The sequence below is a fragment of the Populus trichocarpa genome, chromosome 9, assembly GCF_000002775.5.
Source record: "Populus trichocarpa isolate Nisqually-1 chromosome 9, P.trichocarpa_v4.1, whole genome shotgun sequence".
Classification (NCBI taxonomy): Eukaryota; Viridiplantae; Streptophyta; class Magnoliopsida; order Malpighiales; family Salicaceae; genus Populus; species Populus trichocarpa.
In genome coordinates, this window is record NC_037293.2 from 9,513,357 (window position 1) to 9,532,858 (window position 19,502).

The 19,502-nt window shown below is 35.6% G+C and overlaps 2 protein-coding genes and 1 non-coding gene across 11 annotated transcripts; 1 reads left to right on the forward strand and 2 right to left on the reverse strand.

Moving 5' to 3' along the window:
* Nucleotides 1-1,305: 1,305 nt before the first annotated feature.
* Nucleotides 1,306-6,835, reverse strand: LOC7456399 (probable E3 ubiquitin-protein ligase ARI2). 7 transcript variants are annotated; one of them, XM_024608730.2, is made up of 8 exons: nucleotides 6,400-6,832; nucleotides 5,861-5,893; nucleotides 5,467-5,749; nucleotides 4,593-5,073; nucleotides 3,404-3,952; nucleotides 3,180-3,331; nucleotides 2,264-2,435; nucleotides 1,306-1,614 (listed from the first exon to the last, which is right to left on the reverse strand). In XM_024608730.2, exons 1-7 carry the CDS (start codon nucleotides 6,535-6,537, stop codon nucleotides 2,296-2,298), a joined length of 1,776 nt encoding a protein of 591 aa, XP_024464498.1. In that variant the 5' UTR covers nucleotides 6,538-6,832; the 3' UTR covers nucleotides 1,306-1,614; nucleotides 2,264-2,295. The 7 variants fall into 7 exon arrangements, 6 of the variants coding, with proteins under 6 accessions (XP_024464498.1, XP_024464499.1, XP_052311828.1 ...); XM_024608731.2 differs by having other exon boundaries at nucleotides 1,306-1,622; XM_052455868.1 differs by lacking the exon at nucleotides 1,306-1,614 and adding an exon at nucleotides 1,991-2,103.
* Nucleotides 6,836-9,327: 2,492 nt separating this feature from the next.
* Nucleotides 9,328-9,401, forward strand: TRNAN-GUU (transfer RNA asparagine (anticodon GUU)). The gene has a single exon. It is a non-coding gene; the product is annotated as a tRNA-Asn (tRNA).
* Nucleotides 9,402-10,592: 1,191 nt separating this feature from the next.
* On the reverse strand, nucleotides 10,593-15,323 carry LOC7456397 (protein TIC 62, chloroplastic). 3 transcript variants are annotated; one of them, XM_002313032.4, is made up of 14 exons: nucleotides 15,077-15,316; nucleotides 14,757-14,874; nucleotides 14,607-14,679; nucleotides 14,480-14,519; nucleotides 14,159-14,335; nucleotides 13,992-14,073; nucleotides 13,832-13,904; nucleotides 13,627-13,737; nucleotides 12,969-13,112; nucleotides 12,647-12,780; nucleotides 11,977-12,171; nucleotides 11,564-11,734; nucleotides 11,027-11,203; nucleotides 10,593-10,885 (listed from the first exon to the last, which is right to left on the reverse strand). In XM_002313032.4, exons 1-14 carry the CDS (start codon nucleotides 15,249-15,251, stop codon nucleotides 10,834-10,836), a joined length of 1,722 nt encoding a protein of 573 aa, XP_002313068.2. In that variant the 5' UTR covers nucleotides 15,252-15,316; the 3' UTR covers nucleotides 10,593-10,833. The 3 variants fall into 3 exon arrangements, with proteins under 3 accessions (XP_002313068.2, XP_024464146.1, XP_024464145.1); XM_024608378.2 differs by lacking the exon at nucleotides 11,027-11,203 and having other exon boundaries at nucleotides 15,077-15,323; XM_024608377.2 differs by lacking the exon at nucleotides 11,564-11,734 and having other exon boundaries at nucleotides 15,077-15,321.
* Nucleotides 15,324-19,502: the final 4,179 nt, after the last annotated feature.

Consider the following 19,502-nt stretch of genomic DNA (forward strand, 5'->3'; position numbering starts at 1 on the left):
ATGTCCTTTTGCTGCCAAAAATAGGGAGGGAATTACAGATGATTTCAAGATTTTTTTTTCTTTTATTTATTTTTGGACCAAAGTATATCCACACCGACTGGGTTCTATGACAAGATAAATGGCACTGATCCACTAATTTATTTTTTTTTCTGGCTTTTCCTTTGCCTTTGGCTTACACAGAAAATATGGAGTCGTCGACAGAATGAGTAGGAGCAATACACCTGTCAAAATGTTAACCCTACGCTGCTACACAAGCCTAACCACATGGGATGATGTCACTGCTCTTCTTGTCTTTGACGACTCCCAGGTCCTCTGTAAGTACATGTCTGAAATGCCCTTAAACTCTTTTAAGCTTGGATACATGTCGTTTGATGCAAAGGAGAAAACCACAGACGACAAACTATCATAGGCTGACAGGCTACATGTCGTTGATGCGTTCGCATATCCCATAGTTTTTATATTTTTAATCACATCCCTTCATATTAATTAATTTTATTTTTGAATGGACTGTAGATAAGTTTTGACCACAGATCGTATCTCAAGAAGTTTCTAATTTGGATCGAGGTGATGGGTCAACTTGGAAAATCCAATCATATAATCATAGATTATAAAGATGTTTAACTTTTTAAACAGGCCATCGATTTCATAAACTTATATAAAACCAATAACAAACAAAAATCCAATCCAAAATCCAAGAGCAATTTGACTTGATGGAGAGCAAGATACTCGAGATTTGCAGAGCAACGTGACACAGAGAAGTTTCCGATTTGGTGGTATGAGGTGCGGCAACTCTGGCAGTACCATAGTAAGATTGAATCAAATTATAGATTTTAGTTTCTATCTACCGATAAAACTTGATATAGACAAAATGACAGACAAGAGTCTCGTTCTTGAACAGGACAAGCATCAGTTTTCAAAGGAAAGGAAACTGACAGACATGCTCCCTGGTGTTTATTTAAAATGTTGGCACTTGCATTTATTGTTTTTGTTTAACCCAAAAACAAACAAAAATCTCTACGAACTACGAAACCCATTTGATTTTGTGCAAAATGTCTAATGTACACATTAATTAGCATCTCTAAAAGACGGTGTTGGAAGGCAAGTCCACATCTCTATAATTTTTTTCAACCATCTGTTAGCATTTTCGGACCAGTTTCATTCACTATTCATATTAAAAACCAGGAGAATCGTGAGAGTCTCTCTGTCTGTAACTTATAGTCTTGAATTTAAACCCTAACGACATGAGAAGAATTATACCTCGAAGCCATTCAAACCCCTCATGCCAAATCTCTATAACTAATGGAATAGAAAGAATAAGATCTGATTAAAGGAAAATGTTCTCATTGGGAGGTCAACTGGCTAGTGATAATGGGTTTCAAACAATTAACTTAACGTCAGGTTCCATTTTTTAACATCGAATTTCATGCCGAGACTAACGCGTTCTTGACTCCCGTCATACAGGAAGAGCCTCGTGGAATGGTATTATAGAAACCCAGGAAGAGACACATGAAGAAAGTGAAGTTTCCAATAGCAGCTTAGTCAATGCCAATGATGAAAGATAGAACAACCAAAGGCATCTTCTGTTGGTTTTTGAGCTCTCTCATTTCCTGTTGCCTGCGAGTCTGATGACAGATTACAAATTTTCCTTTCTTCAAAAAAAAGAGGGGAGAAGCTTAAATTGTTATTCATTTCATGTACAGATATCAGGCTGTGCAATCACTAACACCAAAGTAAAAAAATCTGAGCTTCACAGACAAAACCTAGAATCTAAGATCCTAGGGTTTGTCTAACCCCATCAAACACACAAGTTGTTGCTCTGGTGGATATGGCAAACCCACAACCAAAAAGGCCCTTCTAAATACTCCTAAGCCCTAGTGTAACTATCTAATTAAATTATTTATTTATTTATTTATTGTATATAATAACTATTTTGATTTCTGCATCTGCATGTTTATTTGCACAAAGGAAGGTGAAAAAGAATACGAGGAGCTAACCTGCCACCAGTAAGACTATCATCATTTGTAAAATTACGACAGATATGTTTCAAGTCCAGCTCAAATCTCTCAGGGAGAGAGTATTACCAATCTATCACCAACCAGAGTCCTGATAAAAGGCTATGTACAATAAAAAAACAATAGGTAGACATCGAAAATCAGATTTGACTTCCAGAATATCCTAGGGTAACAGGCAAGCACTTTGATGCTTAATCCACCAATTATCAATTCCATAGCAAAAAAAAGAGGGTCCTGAGTTAGAGCTGTACAGCAGTATATATGGAGTCTGCAGTCTCTGGGTTCAGTTCCTGTCTACAATCTCTGCTGGCAAGTTCAGATCAAAAAACCCACCACCCTCCTTTTTAGCACGCTTCCGATAAGAGCATCCACTATCATCTGAACTCCCAGAGCCAGAAGGTCTGTCATGTTCTGATGTCCCACCTACAATGCAAATTTGTCAGTGCACCTTTTAAAAAATACACGAGCCTCAATTAGCTTTCTAACCTTGCATAGTCTTATTGGCACACACGCTATAACCCAAGATCTAATACATAAAAAGAGAGCATACTCTATAAGAACCGCAATGGCTCCCTACTCCACGTTGTAGACAAAGTATAGCAATAACAATACAAGACCTCATTCTGCATGTCACAAGATATGGTTGAATGAATAAAAGGTTTGAGATGTATACTTTCCCAAAATCAAGGATTTTGGGAAAAAGAAGAAGATTGCTTATAAATAACTTCTGGCAGCATTATAGTAGAGCATTATGTGATTCACAAAATTGGACATTCATTTAGAATGGAATAATGCTTTTCTTTTCAAAGGTATGAACAGTCTTTCCATCCTCCAAACAGACAGCCCTTGCAGTTGAAAATCTGACAAACAAAAATCAACTGAAAGATTTTACAAAACAATAAAGGGCCCAACTCAAAAAAAAAAAAAATGCTGACAAGAATGAGCACCACAGATGCAAAATCACCTGACAATTTACATATAGTAGAATATAGACATGCAATAATTACCTACAACTTCCACATGATTCTAAAGAAGAAATAGATAGTTAAAATTGTTTTTGATGCAACACTACTGTATGGCTATTAAATGGCGGACAGAAAAAAAAGTAGTTTTTCTCCTCTACTAAAATGAAGCGACATTGTTAGAACAGATTCAAACTCAAATTACCACTTGGTAGGTATTCATCTGTAGAACCAAGTTTGGTGTTCCAACAAGAGGAAAGTTCCGATGCCCTTTCAATGCCCTTCGACTTGTAAGGAGCTATATGATGGGTGCCTAGATGAAGAGAACCCAACAAATCGCTCTCAATGCATTCATACCTGCAAATCCCTTTGTTAGTTTATGAGTTACAGTTTTTTAAAGATATTCAAAGCCATTGTAATCAGACTCACATTTTCTGACAGAGGGTATCAATGGTCACAGACAGATTGATGACGCGCATCCTTATATCCATAACTTTATCCTGACTGAACTGCTGAAAGGGCTCCTCCAGAAACATGGAGAGTTTCTCAACATTCGACTCAAGCTGCTGTTGCTGATCCTCAAATAGATTCTTTTTTATTTCCCTTTCCTCGTCTGTCATCTCGTCCTTAAAAAACTCTTCACCAAACATGTAAAATGCAAACGGGTACGAATAAGAAAGAACCCGTCTTGATCTGAAAAGTCTGTTGAGTCCATTAGTTACCCAGCTGAAATCTTTGAGTCTCAATTCCCTCTCTTCTGCAACGGACACCTTGTCTAGGATTGATTCCTTCAGTTTACTTTCAAGCTTAAAGGAATCTGTATGAGCCTTGAAGCGGTTATGATAATGCATATATCGATAGAGATCCCGTTTTGCCCTTTCGGTTTGTTTCTCTCGGTCTTCTTTGTAGCGACCACAACTGTGACCTGCTATTCTTGACCAAGTGTGGTCTCTACCAGTAGCTCCACCACACACCCAACTGTGACAAGTGAAAAGGAGAAGGACAAAGTTTTAATGCCAACTTCACTGAAAGATATTATCAAAAGAATAAACATGTTGCAGCAATGCAGTAAATCAGTAAAATGAATCCACAAGAGATTGGTAGTGATGTAGGAAGAAAAAGGCAAAAAATAGCTAACACAGCCTTTGGCTGGTTGTCTGGGCTGAACAACCAGAAAAAAGAGATTATTTTTTATAGTAGCAGCACTTTAAATGCTAGCAAAATCACAAGTAAAATCTTTGCCCTTAAAACAACTAAATCTTATCCGTCCAAACTAACACCATATATATTATGTAAATAAGCTATTCAAAGAAAGACCCTAATTATATGAAAGCTACTGCAGTTCTAGCTCCTGCTTCAGGTAGTCAGCCACACTAAGTCAAACTCAACAATCCCAGCAGAAAAAGGGGCAGTCAAGTCATGGTAGACCATTCTGACAGGGCTGTATGAGTATGGAGGCATATTACCATGACTAATATTCAAGAAATGGAGAACAAATTTTTAAAATCCACAAACCTATGTTACAACCATACACATCTAATTCCTTTCCTTTTGGTCAAACAAGCATCAAGTTGCAAATTTACACATCAATGAGAGAGAGACAGGAAAGTATGCTGACCAAAATGACTGTCCACAGATGCAGCTAACAAGGTTGCAGCCACCATTTTTCTCGACAGGTTTGTAGCACTTTGGACAAGGCTTTGTATGAACCGTGATCCAGTTAACAGTTTCAGATTCATCGTGGCACTTCTTGCTCCAGCGCTCCCACATTAAGCATGAACAAGGCGAGTGTGCTTCTGATAAGCAACTGAAACAAAACTGCAGACCACATGAACATTCTACCTCGCAAAATTCATCCTCCTCAACTCGTATAGCTTTCCCGCAGTGAGGAATGCTCGGACACCATTTGACCATTTTATTGTCCTCAATATACGACTCAAGAAGAAAGCGATCAAATTTCTCTGCCAAATTAGGATGCCTTCTACTTACTAAATTCCTGACAATAGCTTCATCACAAATTGCACTACATCTGTGTGCCATGCACTGGATGCGCCTGCTCTGGCCCTCATTTATTTTTATAATGAAGTGTTCTGTCCAGCCTTCAAACAGCAAAAGAGATATAGTTAGAAACAAGGTGTTTAAAAGAAAAGGAAGCTATGAAGAGGTTAATCATGATTGAAACATCAGCATTGGGTATATCCCCATATAGCATATCAATACCACCAATACATTCATAATCATCATCAGCTGCTAAAGCTCCAAATATCAGTTCAAAATGGCTCTACAACTGGCAAGCACAATTCAAGGATCTTGAATTGGAATTCAACAGACTTAGGTACAAGTATCTAAAATAAAACTGTAGACAACCATACTAACTTTGACCAACTGACAAAGTCAAAATTAACCATATTTATAGAATTATGCATATCAGAAAAGATATAACCACGGCTGTAAGAAGAAAATCAATCATTAAGAATGGGTGAAGTGCTTACAATTGTTGCAGAAACAATGGCCACATTCCATTCTTGTGGCGTTATCAGCAGTTGCATCCTCTATGCATATATCACAAGTTATTGTAGAAGATGAACTCGGTGGCACTTCATCATCAACATTTTCAACCACAGTAACACCTGCTTCAGTAAACAAACACGATTTCCCTTTCTCCACAAGCACTGCAAGTAGCTTTTCAACATCCCATCGATAATGGATCAATAAAGTCCGTGCATGGTGTTCTTTTAGTGATAGCAAATCCATGACTCTCCGCAAATCTTCCCTCTAAATCAACAAATCCCAAATCAAAATATCAATAACTGGAACTATAAAGTACATATACAAGAAGACAGTTCAAAAGGTTCGATTTTTTTTTTCTCGCTTTTAGAAGTATACCTGTGCAGCCAAGAGGGACTCTTTAGTGATCACCTGCAAGAAATCCAAAAAGGGTCACCAAATACAGAAACCACACTAAGAACCCAGCAACTATCCACACATAATCTTCGATTTAACCAACGATTCGAGCTCCATAAAGCTACCAATCACCATATTTTACTTCTAACAGATATAACTGCCAACACACAATCTTCAATTTACAGCTTGATTAAGCTACTAATCACCAAATTTTACTTCTTTTAGGGCTTTTTTTTTTCTCAAAATAGAGATTAAAAAAAAAAAACTAATAAACCAAAAAGCTCAACAACTTACGCACAAAACACCCATTAACTCAAAACAATCACCAGCTACACACACAACATTAACAAATTCCTCGTTCAAATACCTCATGTCGCCCCAATTAAATAAAGCACAACCAAATTAAACACAGAAAACCTCGTAGATAAAACACAAAAAAATCGCCACCAAAACACATAAAAGTTCAATCTTTTTCAAGCTGAAAATCAAACAAACACAACAACCACAGAAAACAAGCATACCTTAGTAGTTGAGCCCTTAGGTGGAGCCCACTGTAAAGCAGAATCGTCATTGTCGGCAAGGCCGTCATGCGAGTCACCATCATCGGCGTAATAGTAGTCCTCCTCTTCACTAAATCCATAATCCTCCTCACCCTCCATCTCTAATCAATTACAACTAAAATTATTCAAAATTGAATCCAAAATAATATGATTATCTTTTATGTGTCTCTCGTATATGTAACAAAAGCTGCTGAAATTGTGTTAATTTGACGGTGGGGACTCAATTGTTGAGTCGAAATCGGTGATCGACGGTATTTTCCGGCGAGATCGAGGTGGCCGGCGAGGGAGATGTGTGTGTGGGTGTGTGTGTTGAGAGAGAGAGAGAAAGCGAGCGAGATGTATAGAGAGAAGAGGCTTACAGCAGAAGCATTTTGTAGAGAGAGAAGCTCATAGGGACGCGCTTGTAATAGAAATGAAATTTAATTATTTACTTTTTTTTAGTAATTTAATTTAATTTAATTTCTTGCCATGTAAATATTTCGGTCTTTTTAGATATACATTTTAGGTAGGAAATAATGGTTGTAACGGTGCCGTTATAGGAGTTTTTGAGAAAAAAAGCAGTGCCGGTTTTGGTGTTGCTGAAAAAGTCTTGGTTGTGGTTTGTTGTGAAGGTTTTTTTTATATATATATATATATATATATATATATATATATAGAGAGAGAGAGAGAGAGAGAATTATTTAATTCCAAGTACAACTAAGTTTTTTTCTAGGATTTTTTTGGCTTAATGCTGTTGCCTTTTATGACCATATTTATCGGATACTTTAGTCTTTACGTGAACACTCTTTTTTAATTGGATAAGAAAAATAATTTTAGTTTTAATAGGTTGAGGTCTTGTTCTCATTGTAATTCAATGGTGTTTTTTTAAAAAATTTAATTTTTTATTTTTAAATTATTTTTATTATTATTTTGATATATTGGTGTTAAAAATGAATTTTAAAAGATAAAAATATATTTTAATATTATAAAGTAAAAAATATTTTAAAAAATAATATATATCCTAATATGAGTCGAAGAATATTAATAAATTATAACACTAAAAATTATTTATGAGATAGTTAATTCTCTTCTGAAAATTTTGTTCTATAATAATGGTTTTGTACTGTGATGGTGAAAGATAGTTAATTATTTATGAGATAGTCAATTTGGCACGAACCAGCATGGTTTTGATTTTCAAAACTCTTCAGCTTTGTTTTAAACAAAAAGAACAAAAGATTATGTCTTGTATGATACGTGATAATCCATTGATTTAAATAATATTTAATATTATTGTAGTGGTTGTTTTTTAATGTATTTTTAATTAAAAAAATACTTTTGATATCAATGCTTTAAAACAATAAAAAAACATAAAAAATATTTATATACAGCATAACAAATTCAAAATCAAAATGATTCTAATAAATCCACTCCATTTATTTTGAATTATTTTATTTTCTAGTATAGTAAATATGTCACTTGAGTGAACTCAATGATAAAACTAATGGAATCAGAATATGGTAAAAATGATGTCAGAAAAATCTCTCTGAAAATGAAAAGGGCATAACTGTCTTTCAATAAAGCAAAGCCATGTCCTTAAAATGATCTTCTATTCTCGTCGTAGTTCCCTCAAAACCTCCCCATTCGGGAGATTTAATCTCTTTATTTTAATTTATTAAAATATGACACCGAGCTTTGCCAGGATATATTAAATGTATGTTTTGAATTGTGATACTAGTTTTAATTTAAAATAATTTTTGTTTATAAATACATTAAAAAATTTATTTATTTTTGTATTTTAAAATTATTTATGAAAAAAATTAAATTTTTTTTATTTTTTCCTTATTTTAAATTAATAGTTTTTTATATTTTCAGATTATTTTAACAAGCGTTAAGATTAAAAATAATTTTTTTAAAATAAAATAATCAAAACTACACTCCTAAATACCTATATTATTTCAAATAATATTTTATAAAACATGAAAATGTCATCATGTCTACGTGGTTGCTGATTTGGGATGATGGACCGTTAATCAAAATATTTTAACTTCAACTGGTGGCACCATTCGCCGATGGTTTTGCATTTTTTAAAAAAACTTCTCTACTACTGTAAAAATTACACATGGAATGTAATAATATATCAATTAAACAACATATTTAAATTATAATAATATATATTTTTTATTTCAAGTTAATTTTTTATAGTGTTTTCAAATAATTTTAATATACTAATATCAAAAATAATTTTTTAAAAATAAAAAATATATATTATTTTAATATATTTTTAAATAAAAAAATTTTTAAAAACAATTATCATCACGTTATTAAACTTGCAAGCCAAAACACACATGATGTCTGAAAATTTTGACACGAACCAATGTGATTTTTATTTTAAAAAACTATTGATTTGGAGACAAAACACAAGATCGTGTCTTGTATTATATGTGATAATCTATTGATACAAGACAATTGATAATCATGTCGACAAGATGATCTTCTCGCCCCATCACAATTCTAGTAAACTCACTTCGTTTATTTTTTTTTTTTCATATGTTATAAGTTACGGAACTCATGTGAACCCAGTGATAGAATGGACGGCGTCAAAATATATTAAATTTAAGTTAAAAATATTATTATAAAAAATATCATCTCTACACCGTAAATACTGCTTCTCAATTTAGATTCTTATAATATAAAAAAATAATTTTAACCAGAGATCATATTCAACAAATCAAGTGGCATGGGAGTGTTAGTTAATACAGTAAATAACGGTTGATTTGTAAAATATATTTTTTTATTCTTTCTTGTACTTATTTGCTATGCATTTTCCTTCCTCTTCTCTTACCACCAAGGTTAGAGAAAGCATCATCTCTCCATAGAATTACCTTATGATTCTTCAAAATGTCATCATCTGCTGGAATAGCTCAGTTGGTTAGAGCGTGTGGCTGTTAACCACAAGGTCGAAGGTTCAAGCCCTTCTTCTAGCGTTTTTTATTTTTATTACTTTGCATTTGTGAAAGGGCCGGCCCCACTTATTCGCAACCCAACGTGTTAATAAAGCCCATTGGGTATGGATCCAGATCCACTCAGTAACCCGAATGTACTGTGGGACCTGGGAGGCAAAAACACCATTTGTTGCCATCTAATCCCTCTTCTATCAAATTCTCTTCCACCTCTGTCAGTAGCTTTAACTTCGTTAATGGAGGCATTTGCTACTAACAGACGGTGATAAAAGTTTTTTCAGGTGTTTTTGGTTAGAAATGTGTTAAAATAATATTTTTTTTATTTTTAAAAATTTATTTTTAATGATAATATATCAAAACAATTTAAACAAAAAATAATGTGAAGTAAATTTTTTTTTTTTTAAATCAACAAAACGGTGATTTAACTGATACGCCAGGCAAGGTCCAAGTATAGCCAAGACACCATGCCGCAGCAGTAGGAGGTAACGGTTAATGGAGGCATTTGCCACTACGTTGCCGCCAAGATTCAAGATTACTACGTTCAACAGGAGCCTGTTTTGGCTAGCGAGTCCCTTAGCTTTCAGAACATACTCCAATTTATATCCCTTAGCTTCCGAACGTTTCTGCATCTTCTCGACCGCAACAGCAGACAAGTCATTGCAAGTAATCTCAGTAATTCCATCTCTATAAATCTCTTCACAAAACGGTGAATTCCCACAGCCAAGCTCCAACACCTCCAATAAACCATTCAAATTATCTTGTAGCTAAAACAAGCACAGTAAAATGAGTCCTCGAGACAAACGATTCTTGAAAGTAAAAATAAATAAAAGAACCCAACAGCAGGAAACAAGCGAGGGAGAGAGTGCATACAGAGGAGCTCGGAGGGACGTGGGCCTGAATTAGATGGCGAAAATGAGAGAAATCTTTGAACCATTCGTAATGTTCCTCCTTGGAGAATCTCTCGTTCCATTAGTGAGGATCCCGGTAAGCCAGAACAAAAATGACAGCATCTATTAACGATGCTAGAAGCCGACCAATAATACGCTTGAACCGATAAACCACATTTTGGAGCATAAACTTGCAGAATTTGCAACTGAAACTGACCATTTAATAGAAGTAAACATTAGAGCCAGATGACATAACCAGTTAAACCACAAAGCAAATTCTCTTAGAAGCTGTTCATGGATGAATAGGGCTCCTATCCATGAAACAAGATTGGAAGAAAAAATAGGTAAAACTGTCGAATTGATTTTGCTGAGTTTACATCAAATTGGTCAAAAGAATAATCAAGATAGAGTCGATAAGAAAAATATTACAACATAAACTTTATTATAAAAAACATAGAAAGAATTCCGCAATTTCTGCTGCTAGCCTCTTCATAGGTTGCAAGTAAAAATGCTGCACGAATTCCCAATTGTAATGTCATGATTGATACTTAGCTCTGTATTAGATCAGCCTATAGCTTCAGTGACGGCGTTGGAGAAGCTGGAGGTTTTAAGTCTTCATACCTTGATATGGAAAGAAAAGAGAAACTCAGTGGCATAAAAGAAAAAAACTTGGTGGCATTATAAAATGAATAATCTTTCTTGCAAATCTTCACCACAGGAAGCTTGAAGGGAAATAAATTGAGTCCGAGACATCAAGCTTACATGGGATAAGGTGAAAGTGGCCTTGGGTTTGGTTCTTTATGATGCTGATTGTCGATTGCGGCTGTTGGAGGTGCGTTGTTACCTGTCTTAGACACTGCATTTATGGAGGAGGTTGTTGCGACTAATCCCACTGGTGCAGTTGGAGATGGTGATGTGGGGGGTTTGAGATCATCATATCTAAAAACGTAATGAGATATAAATCATAAGGGAGAACGAAAACCATTAATACAATACCTAGCATAAGATTTTGAGCAGAATGAGAAACTCTCACAGTTCAAGATAACCTGAGAGCAATTAAAACTAGAGTACACAAGTCTCAATCTATTTCAAAAATATGTTTTACGTGCCAAAAGCAATGGCTATTCGATAAATGAAGCTTTACTTCTTCATACTTTGATATGGAAAGAAAAGAGAAACTCAGTGGCATTAAAGAAAAAAACTTGGTGGCATTATAAATTAAATGACTAATCTTTCTTGCAAATCCTCACCACAGGAAGTTTGAAGGAAAATAAATTGAATATGAGATATCAAGCTTACATGGGATAAGGTGAAAGTGGCCTTGGGTTTGGTTCTTCATGACGCTGATTGTCAATTGCAGCTGTTGGAGGTGCGCTATTACCTGTCTTAGGCACTGCCGGTGCAGTTATTGCGACTAATCCCACCGGTGCAGTTGGAGATGGTGATGTGGGGGGTTTGAGATCATCATAACTAAAAACATAATAAGATATAAATCACAAGGGAGAACGAAAACCATCAATATGATACCTAGCATAAGATTTTGAGTAGAATGAGAAACCTTCACAGTTCAAGATAACCCTAGAGTAACTAAAACTAGAGTACACAAGTCTCATTCTATTTCAAAAATATGTTTTATGTGCCAAAAGCAATGGCTATTCGATAAATGAAGTGGCAGGAGCCTTAAAAGTGGAAAGTGATAAAAGAAGGCTTACGCAACATAAGGAGAAAGAGGCCTTGCTGTCTTTGTTTCTACTGGGGCTGGTTTTGTCTCAGCTATTCCGGATGCTGACGCAGGAGAAGGATCCGGAGTATCAAGCATTGATACTGCTTCAACCGAATTGACATTTTCTTTCTTGCCGCTAGGTTGAGTCGGAATGGGAGAAGTAGGCGGTTTCAAATCTTCATAACTGTCAAGAACAGTAAGATGATAACAAAGAAGACCATATAACAGTACTATAATTGGATAACTTAGCAGCAAATTCAAAATAAGAGCATTTTGTTCAATGTTGTATTCCACAAGGAGCGCTTTTTTGTTTTTCATCAAATCACAGACACTTGATGAAAATTGCTGGATATTAGACCTTCACTTGCGGATTTTATGCCTTTTTGTAGAAGGTCTGCATGTGGCCCTGTAAGGCCAGGAAAGAGCTTCACGCAACTGGTTGTGTGCGTGACTTTACAAGAACCTAACATGGAAGTCCATTGCAGCTACAGAAAATAACACTCTTAACAACTTTAGCCTGATACAAATGATACAGTAACAGAAAGGCTATCATGTTATGATCTTGCATTTGTAAGTCAAGATTTTGTACAATCAATCTAAAATAATAGTTCTTTAGGTAGCTGCTGAAACAAAGTGGGAATGTGTTAGAGTGGGCTTACGCAGTATAAGGAGAGAGTGGCCTGGTAACCACAGCTTTTGCCTGGGCAGGTTCTCTCTGAGAGGGAGGGCTTGGAGCCTCAGGTTCGACAATCTTAGGAGGCACAGACTTAGGCAGTTCTGCTGCGTCTGATTTCTGAGAACACAATATCACCAGTCACTAGTCACCTTTTCATATGATGCAGAGAAGGAAGAAGAAAGAGAAAAATAGCTAGAGCATTGGTAAATAGAGTGGCGATATGCTTGCCACATTCAAATTATTCTGTTACAATCCCAAAGAAAATGAACTTGTCATTTCATTTTTCTAGAGTGAATGGAGTATACCTTTGGTTCAACACGTTGAGATGGTATTTTTGCGAGCAGTTCATCCATAGGAGTCAAAGGTGCAGTTGTCTCTGCAATTACTTCCACCACTTTACAATATGAAAGCCCACGGTTTTTGGCCATAAACGCCATAAATTCCGCAACCTGCAATTTGGGACTGTCTTCTGTGAGTCTTCACTTTCTAGCATGCACCATAATTCTGGCCAGTAACTCCTAAGTTTTACATGAGATCATACCTACCATGCTACCACGAATGAGTGAAATTAAACAGAAATATTGCTAGCAGTCCAGAGGTATAAGCTACTTGAAAAAAAAATTGGACAGAAATGAGTTCGGCCTAGAGCGGAAAAGGCAGCTAATTCCTTTACAACCTCCTCCAAAATTTTGAATATTTTTTAACAGGATTCTTACATATATTACAGGCACATTGAAAAGAGCTAAGAATCAGCATCGACGAAATACATCATCATACTATGTTCTTCAGAAAGAGAAGTGGAAATGCACCAATGCAGACTAGAAGTGAGGGCTGTTCATTATTTCATTCTCTGTTCTAAAGCCTGAAGTTTAGTTTATTTTCCTTGCAATCAGGTGACAAATATGTACAAAAAGAAATTTAAAGAATCTCAAATTTGAAAGTAAAAATTGAAATGAATCGCACCTGAAGATTTGACACCTGGCCACCAAATAGAGTATCTTCCTCTGAAACAGTAAGGTTATGGGTTTCCTTGTAAGCATCAGTAGGCCTCTCCATTCCACCAGGTCTCACTATCTGAAGAGAGCTATAAATAATCAAGCTCAAGCTAATATAAACTGGTATACTCATATAACCTGTGTGTCAGATGAATGTATCTGCAGGTTCTTACAGTGTAAGGAACACCACTTGCTATGAGTGCTTCTTCTGCTTTCCTCTTCCAAATTAGGACACCCCAAAACAAACTTTTACAGAAAAAGTAAAGGAAAATCAGTAATTGTCACCAACTAACAATTCATATGCTAATTCTCCTTCCAAATTACAAAATTTACTTTAGAATAGCTGCAGGAAATCCGAATTTGTTCGTTCCCAATGATGAAACCATAATAAAATGGTCGACCTTTGCAACAGTTGCTGCAAACAAAACAGTACTCAATTATCTAAAACAAAAGACTTTAAGCGGTCACACTGGCATTACACAATGCAATGTCTTTCTTACCTGCATCGACTAGGTTTTTAGTAGCCCGGTAGTCAATCCGACAAGGTCCTGTAACATCAAACACCTCCTTCTCACTGGCACCAATGCAGCATAGAACCACGGATGCATTGCCTAATGCTGGTCCAATCTGATTCGGTTTTTCCAAATCACATTCCACAGTTTCAAGCCTTTCCACAGCTGGGCTAAAGACCAAAGAATACCTGTTATAATGCATACAATGGAGGCCTTGTTGTCTATATCTAAATAATTTGTATCTTTAATTCATCACTATCTTAGTTTCTTTCAATTTTCAAATAAATTAGAAATGCTTTATTTTCTTACGCTGAGATCCTTCAACATCAAGCTTCATTTCCTTAACACTCTGCAAATAGATTACTCTTTTAGTAAAACATGCTTTGAAAGAAAAACAAATGCAGTAAAATTCTCTTCTGAACTGTGAAATTTATACCTGCGCAAGAGCTTCTGCTTTCTGGGCACTCCTGACACCAGCTCTAACTCGAAATCCAAGCTTGAGAAGCTCCCTGAAGCAAATTCAATTGTCAAAGAATACTTGTAAACCAACCACCAAGCTGGAAAAAGTAGAGCACTAGAAAATTACCTCACTGCTCTTGAGCCAACTTTGCCAGTAGCACCAGCGACAAATGCAAGATTCTCATCTTTTGTTTCCATTTCTTTTGAAATTGCCTCAACTGCCCCAGAGCTGAATTTTACAGCAACTTAAAAAAAAAAAAAAATTGAATATCAGTCAAAACTCAAAATTACTCAATGGCAATGGAACCCATCTTTCCGTTTATGACATTGAAGTTCCAAGATCATAACAGAGAGTTATCAAAACAATCAACCAGGAAATCTCAAAACAACCCATTTCATGAAACTAAAAACATAACAAATGAAGTTAGACTTGTTATCGTTATGTACCTGAAGCTTGAGCTTTGATGTCTAGAATCTTGAGCTTTCTTGAATGTGCGAACTTACTTAAATTAGGAAACTTGAGGAACTGACCATGAATAGAAGGTTTCTCAATGAACCCACATTTGGTTAATGAGGTTGGTATGGTGGTTATAGCTGATGATTGCAGAGAACAACTCTCCATTTTCAGGGAATAGTACTAATGTTGTTTCAATCCTGCCTACGTTGCTGAACTGAAAACTCAAGAGACGGACAAGTGGTTTTATTATCTCTTGCTACTCCTTTCCAGTTTGGCAGTTGTGGCGATCTCCACTCCATGTGGATATGATGGGTCCCAGAGGAATGTTCCATGGTTAGATTGTGGCCATTGCCTATTTGGTTCATTTTTTTTTCCTGTTAATTTCTTGCTTATATAATTGCAATAAAGAGAATTCATATCAAATAAGCAATTTATGCTCTCCTATCGATGTAACCAAAGGATAAAAACCATATTTTCAAGCTAAAAATTGAACATGTAAAGAAATGTAATTCCCCTTTTAATTTGGGATTTTGCAAGAGTTACCACTGGTCAAATGCTTTTAGGCTGAAAATGAAAAAAAAAAAAAAAGAGGATAATTGATTAAAAAACATTACATAGCCTCTAAACTTCTTTAATGACTTTTTTTCTGGCAAGATAAAGATAGAACAACAGCGGTTTGAGATGCTAAAAAATTATAGATAACAAGTTGTATATTCTACTAGCAAAAGATAAGGATTTAGAAGTCCAGTGCAAGATTCTTGATGTAACTTTCTCTGAAAGAGGCTTGTAAAAATTGTATTTGAAACTTCTCAGTAATTAAAGGAACTCCCAGGTATCTAACAGGAAGAACACCCATATTGAACCCTGAAACCTCCTTCATTCTTGCTGCCATGCTGTCAGAATTAATGCCCCCACGATAGAACTCTCTTTTTGCAGGATTACATTTTAGCCCAGGCAAATCATCAAACTGACATAAAATTCTCTTAATGGCTAGTATGGCTTCAGTGCACCCTTCAGTGAAGATGACTAAATCATCTGCAAAGCACAAGTGTATCAAATGGATTTTGCTACATCTGGAATTATAGGATAATACTCCGTTATCAGCAGCAGAATTAGGCATACATGACAAAACCTCCATGGCTATGGCAAACAAATAAGGAGAGAGGGGGTCTCCTTGCCTTGAACCCTTCCTACCTTCAAAGAATCCACACAAAACTCCATTAATCATAATTGAGTATCTAGGAATAGTAATACAGGCCTTAAGCCAATTAATGAACTTCATTGGAAAACTCATAGCTCCTAAACTACCAAACAGAAAATTCCAATCCACTGAACTAAAGGCTTTCATAATGTCTACTTTCAGAGCACATCTTGGTGCCAAATTCTCTCTAAAATATCACTTCACAACCTCCTGTGCAAGGGTAACATCATCACCTATTCTCTTTCCTTCTGCAAATGCACTCTGATTCAAGCTAGTACGAGAAGGGACGCAAGCCCTTAATCTATTAGCTAGGATTTTAGAAAAGCACTTATAAATAGTATTACGACATGCAAAGGGCGTAAACTCAGTTACCTTACCTGCATCAGTTATCTTTGGGACTAAAGTAACTGATATTGCATTATAGCAGAGAGAAGCTTCCCATTCTAAAAACAAAATGGATAATAGCTTTAGTCAATTCATCTCCCACAACTCCCCAATTAGCTTTGAAGAATTCTGCTGTGTAGCCGTCCGGACCAAGAGCTTTGTCTCCATCTAAAGAAAAAGCAACGGATTTCACTTCTTCAGGAGTAATTTCTGCAATTAGAGCATTTTGTTGCTCCTCCTTCAAACTGGATCTGACAATATTCTTCAATTAATCAAACATTACATCCTAAAACATTGTTATCATTTTTCCCATAAAGATTCTTGTAAAAGCTAAGAATCTCGTTCTGAATGGCCATAGGATCAGGAATCTGTTCCCCAGCATTGTTGTGCAGAGCTGAAATCGCATTTTTGGATCTTCTTGCCATCATTATCCTACGGAAGAAGCCAGTGTTAGGATCACCCTCTTGAACCCAGGAAATTCGAGATTTCTGCCTAAAAAATGATTCTTCAGCAGCCCAGTACTTCACACACATTGACGAGAAGAGCTTCTCTTTTATCATCAACTCTTCAGTTGGAGTTTCATCAAAAAAGCCTGCACATCCTCTAATTCAGCTGCTGATTTCTTCACCCTCTGTACAATATCTCCATAACAAGTAGAACTCAAAATTTTCAATGGAGACTTCAAAGCCTTAAGCCTCTGCCACATTTTTTACATAAAACTTCCGTATACATTTGACAGCCGGGTAGTCTCCACAGAATTAAAAACTCTCCATGCTCTATCTAGTGATCGAAAAACCTGAAGGGTTTTGGGAACAGAACAAGTAGCAATACTGGCTTTGATAACACTGGGGCTATGATCTGATACACCAGGAGTAAAAAATTCCAAGCTACATTGTGGGAAAGAAATCTCCAAGCATCATCTGCCAAAATCCTTTCCAGCTTTTTAAGAATAGGCCTTGCAATTTGTTTGTTGAACCAGGTAAAAAAAACAAGATGATAAAAAAGATCTAAACCTTTTTCAAAAACATCAAGACCTTCCACTTCTGTCCTAGAGTAACCCGTAGGATAGGAATATAGCAGCAATCTGAGTAAAAATAAAAGAAAGACTTAAATCAGAATAAAAATAGGCCGGGGATGAATTTACTGTCAACAAAAACAAATTCAGGGTAGTTTTTAATTAATTAGAAAAATGCCCATTGTCTTATCGTTTTTGTGTACCACTTTGAGGCCCGAACTCATCTTGGAATGTGAGGGCCGCACAACAATCATAAGCCATAACCCCAATACGTACGCAATCAATCAAGAGAATAATTATATCAGGTTTAAGGTAGATTTTGATATTTGCCAGTTACAAGACTTGAATTCCTTGATACCATCGGATCCTCCCACAGAATTTGTAGAGAATAATCTATATAATTTAAAACTCAATATCATTAGATCAATCTTAGCACACCAGAGTTAAGTCCCTTTTATTAGGTTGAGCTTTTATGATCTATATTTGAAGCAGAAGATAATCTTATTAAATACTTAAGCACGTAAAACACCATTTAGTTAAGTAATTTACATTCCCATCACGCTTTCTATAAGCACAATTAATACATTAGAGTAAATCTAGGATCTCGAAAATAATTTGGGTGGTTAATATTGACATGTGTTACATTAACCTGAACACTCCATTCCACCTTAACAAAATCCTGACTACCAAATGATATACCTTCCTTTGCCTACTTTTGATCTGCATCCCTGTCTTCGCTAATAAGAGATGGTAAGAACTCCAAGTCTCTTTTCATGGTAAAATGTTCAAGTTTATCTTGGTCTCTCCACGGCTCTCTGCCTTTAATCTGTAACTAAATCTTTGACTTTCGTTTGTTTATTATAAAAACTTGCAGGCTCGATATTTAGACGACGAACTGGATGATATTGAACTTGCTACAAAGCTTTCTCTTATAGAGCTTGACGAGAAAGGAAAGAAGCATGCCCATGGTGAGGATGCTAAGTAAAGTCTTGTTACCATTCGTCAAATAATTAGTCATCCATCGTTTTGTTTCATGGCACCCAATTAAATGATTAACCATGTACTGAAAGACAAACACCAGTAGTACTTTTCTTTACAATTAATCATTAATCACTCCTTTTTTTTTTTACATACACTTTATAATAATTATTTTTTAATTATAAACATTAGGAGATGATGAAGAGGAACTTGCTAGAGCAATAGAAGAGAGTCTTAAATCTTCGAAAAATCACAGGTAAAATGTAATCTTGAATTTCCTACTTATTTTCTTTCGTCTTGTGTTTTTTTCTTTAATTTCAAAGAACAGGCTCATCCTATTTTCTTAAAATACTAAACTTAATTAGATATTATTAACTGAACTAAACTTGAGATTAACTAACATCACTGTTCGCCATGCATGTCTAGAAGTATCGCTAACACCAACCCACGTCGGTCACGTAGTTTAATCTGCGATGCCTGTGACCATCTGGTAAGTTTTTCATTTTTCCTTTGCAAGATATATATCGACTATATCATCTGTTTTTTTCTATTAAAAAAAAATTGCTATTAGAACCAACATATTGTTCAGATGCTATGTATCGGAAACTATCCACCGAATTCTTAACAGATGCCCAGGCATCTAAATCCCACGATCGTGATTGAATAGTTGAAACAACAAAGAGAACACAGAAGATATTACACCACATGATCCAACAAATTGGCATGGATTATATATATTGAAGATGAAAGCATGGTTTCATTCAAACTAAGGTTCACAAAGATCAACAAACAGAGAACTTCATATGAAGACACGACGGCATGTGTCAATTGCTACCAC